Source organism: Coregonus lavaretus, assembly GCF_964263955.1.
Source record: "Coregonus lavaretus genome assembly, chromosome: 26".
NCBI classification, from domain to species: Eukaryota; Metazoa; Chordata; class Actinopteri; order Salmoniformes; family Salmonidae; genus Coregonus; species Coregonus lavaretus.
In genome coordinates, this window is record NC_140013.1 from 15724971 (window position 1) to 15728557 (window position 3587).

At 40.2% G+C, this 3587-nt stretch overlaps 1 protein-coding gene across 1 annotated transcript in view; it reads right to left on the bottom strand.

Annotated features, from left to right (window-relative positions):
* Positions 1-3194, bottom strand: part of LOC311101531 (MDS1 and EVI1 complex locus protein EVI1-A-like) — a gene marked incomplete at its 5' end in the record, with an annotated part of 39340 nt that extends 36146 nt beyond the window's left edge. Inside the window, 2 exons of the mRNA XM_084142671.1 lie at positions 1823-1957; positions 3186-3194. Of these exons, the coding sequence (XP_083998797.1) occupies positions 1823-1957; positions 3186-3194 (144 nt within the window). The remainder of the gene's footprint in view (positions 1-1822; positions 1958-3185) is intronic.
* Positions 3195-3587: the final 393 nt, after the last annotated feature.

A 3587-nucleotide genomic window follows, 5' to 3' on the forward strand; every position in this document is an offset into this window, starting at 1 on the left:
CTGCAGCAATATGCAAGCCGTGCTATCCTCAATGCCGAACACACACACACACACACACACACACACACACACACACAGACGAGTAGGAACCCCTAACAGTTCCTCTATCTCTCTTTCTTCTCTCTCCTCCCTTCCTCCACTCCCCTCTTCCTCTCCTTTACTTTCCTCACCCTCTTGAGATTGGACATAAAGTTTTATTATAAAGAGGACTAGGTCAGAAATAAGAGGATTGAAGCCAGGTTAGTCCACAATGTGGGATTGATTGTGTAAGAGGGTGTATTATGTGGTTTCAGGCTGACTTCACAGTCAGCACTTCTCAGCAGCTGTAAAACCTGTTGGAAGCAGGTAAGGGACTACATTTCTCACGTCCAGCTTTAGGATGAGGAGCACGGGGAGCAATCAGAACCGCAATGAACATTCACATAGTCCTGAAAAAGGGCCCGATCCTACACAGTACACGCATAAAGAGGCACATAAGAGACACACACACACTCATACTCTGATAGAAACAGGCATAACTGACAGACTTTCCAGACATCCAACCAAACCACTCCACTTTACACATGTAATTTACGCCTAGACAGGCTTTGTGGGCCGTGTGTTATGAAAAACATGAGGCGTGTCCGGAAGACGTGAAGACAGTGTTGTGACAGTGTGTGGTACCTAACAATAATCTCATCACAGCCTTGTCCATGACCCAGGCCAGGCTTAGACAGCCACCCGAGCAGAATCACAGTGATGACAGTCAGTCACACCTCAGAGAGAGGGACAATCAGAAGGCTACATAAAACACTGCATCACATTGGTTGTGTCTCAATTGGCACCCTATTCCCTATATAGTACACTCATTTTGACCAGGGCTCTGGACAAAAGTAATGCATTATATAGGGGGCATACGTAGTGCACTATAGTGAATAGGGTGACAATTGGGACGCACAAATTGGGATTCATTATACTACAGTGTCAAATAAGAATAGAAAGTTGTCTTCCTTTTTCTAAATAATTTGGAGTGTTAAATAACAATTTGTATAGAGTATAATGAGGTTATAATGATGGCCATGATGAGTAGAATCATGATGACAATGTTTCTAGTTACAAATTACATCCAGTCATCAATATTACATTTGAAACGGATTCCTTATCTGTTATCTGCAACATATACAATTATTTTAAAACGATTTATGAAGAAGTAATGAAAATTTATGCAAACTTTTCTATCAATTTATCTTCCATCAAGACATGGAATGCACTGTCCATGTCAAATAAGGTCTCCATTACTATAGGTGTGTGTGTGTGTGTGTGTGTGTGTGTGTGTGTGTGTGTGCGTGTGTGTGTGTAGTCTGAGTCCATAAAATACTATTTAACCAGTGAATGAGTGAAGTGAAAATGCCCCTATGTGTCAGGTAGGCCCTCCTGTCCTGTCTCTCCCAGGTGAGAGAAAGAGCCATGGGGCATTCCACACATATCTAGAAGTTTACAGTGCGAGCGTGTGTGAAGTGTCTGTGACTATCAGCATGGCAGCCCTGTGTGTGGTGTGTGTGATCTGGCCCTGTGGTCCTCGACACACTGAAGCCAAGACACAATTACACAGAAACACAACACTCAGATAGGTCCTCTGAGGCAGGGTGTGTGTGTGTGTGTGTGTGTGTGTGTGTGTGTGTGTGTAAGGAGAGGGGGGCTGATAATAAATGCAGGGTGGGCCGCACAGGGGCTATCTGAACTAGATCACAATAACACCTTCCAACACAACAACAGGTAGGCAGGACATGGGGGTTCACTGAGGCCCTGTGGCAGGCAGGAGGGCGGTCTCCTCTCCACATACCTGATCATCTATCTGGCACGGCGTCAGGTTGTGCTGGTGGGCCGTGGGGGCAAACTGGATGTGCTTCAGCCAGCTCCCGATATCAGGCTTGCTGGCATCCACACAGAACTTTACATGGCCCGACCCGTCCAAGATCTGGAGAGAGGTAGAGAGAGAGGGGGAGGAGGGGGTTAACACTTTGATCCCTATCAGATTCTGCACAGGTTACTGTATCCACATGGACTAACCACATACCTCCCACCGAGAAACAAGGCCACACTGTTGTGAGGCTGCAGTATTACACACGCAAGGCAGGAACACACACACACACACCTTGAACTGGGTCCTGCTCTCTCTCACACACACAAAAGAAAAAACCCACACAAACTCATACACATGAACATTCACACTCTCTAGGACAGCAATGAAACACATTGGAGATTATCACTGTGCTGAATGTGCACAACTAAAAGTCATGTCTTTCAATTACATGACTTGTAAAACAATGTATTTAAGACATCAAAACAAATGTATTTCTTTATTGCTGAACATTAACAATTATCCCATGAATATGGTAAGAAAAACGAACATTTTAGAGCCATTTCAGTGTGCAACATGTTTCATAACAATGCTTATTATCCAGTGACCTAAAAATGAAATACTGAGTTGTGCAGAATAAATAAAAGCACAAAAATCAACCCCAAAATCAGTGTTGGTATTTTGTCTAAACAAAAAACCAGTGTAATTAAAATATTATTACACATTTATATTACTGTCAACATTTGTTGAAACATTGACTCTATTCCACAATTGCTGATATCAACTTGTTTTCTTTTTAAATAAAACGTAATATTATTATAAAGCTGAAGTTTATTGAAAAGTCTCTCAGAGGGTTGATGATCAGGAGATATTGGACAATAGCACCTAATATTTAGGAGTGAAAGTGCCAAAGCATGTTAACCCCAGCGGGCTGCCATGCAAATAACCTTTAATGCACACCATTCACTCAAAAGAAACAACCAGTTTTATAAATAACTCCCCAATGTATACTTTATTATCAGATATGTAGGCCTAATTAACTACCCTATCATATTCAGTAAATTGACTATATTACTATATGACCAAGGCAGGCCTATACTTACAATAAAACGTAATTCTACTTAGATAGATGATAGGACTAGATAAATGATAGGCCTGATAATTATTCCGAAATATTTTCTTACAACGAATTAAGGAGATAGAAATAGTGTGAAAAGGCCACTGTGAATTTCAGCCAGGACAGGAGTTCGTTGCAGTCTAAACAATTTATAACATACAGAGACAAAATAACAAAAGAAAAAACATCAGACAAAATAGCCTAATGCTCGTTTTTTTTCTGGCCTACCTTGAACATTTCATAAGCACACGTGTCAATAATACACAGAATCTTTATTTACTTGCAAAAATACACTTTGCATTATGAATTAAATTCTGCAAGACAATGCAAAATTACATCTTACTTATTGCCTATAATTTAAACACAAATTATTTTTTTATCAATAAAAACTAACCAATAATTTGCCTATAACATGTTTGCCTATAAACACGATTTAAAAAATGTTCATACAGGATATAGCCTATTACTGACATAGTAAACTTTATTCGACTTTATTCGGTAACAAATCAATGGCAGGAAATGGTAAGTGATAAGAGTTACGTGAAGAAGAAGCAAGACATATTGTTGTGATCAATAACTGAATATCGGTTAAGAACACCAATCGATGTTTGTGTAGCCTAAAATATTTAC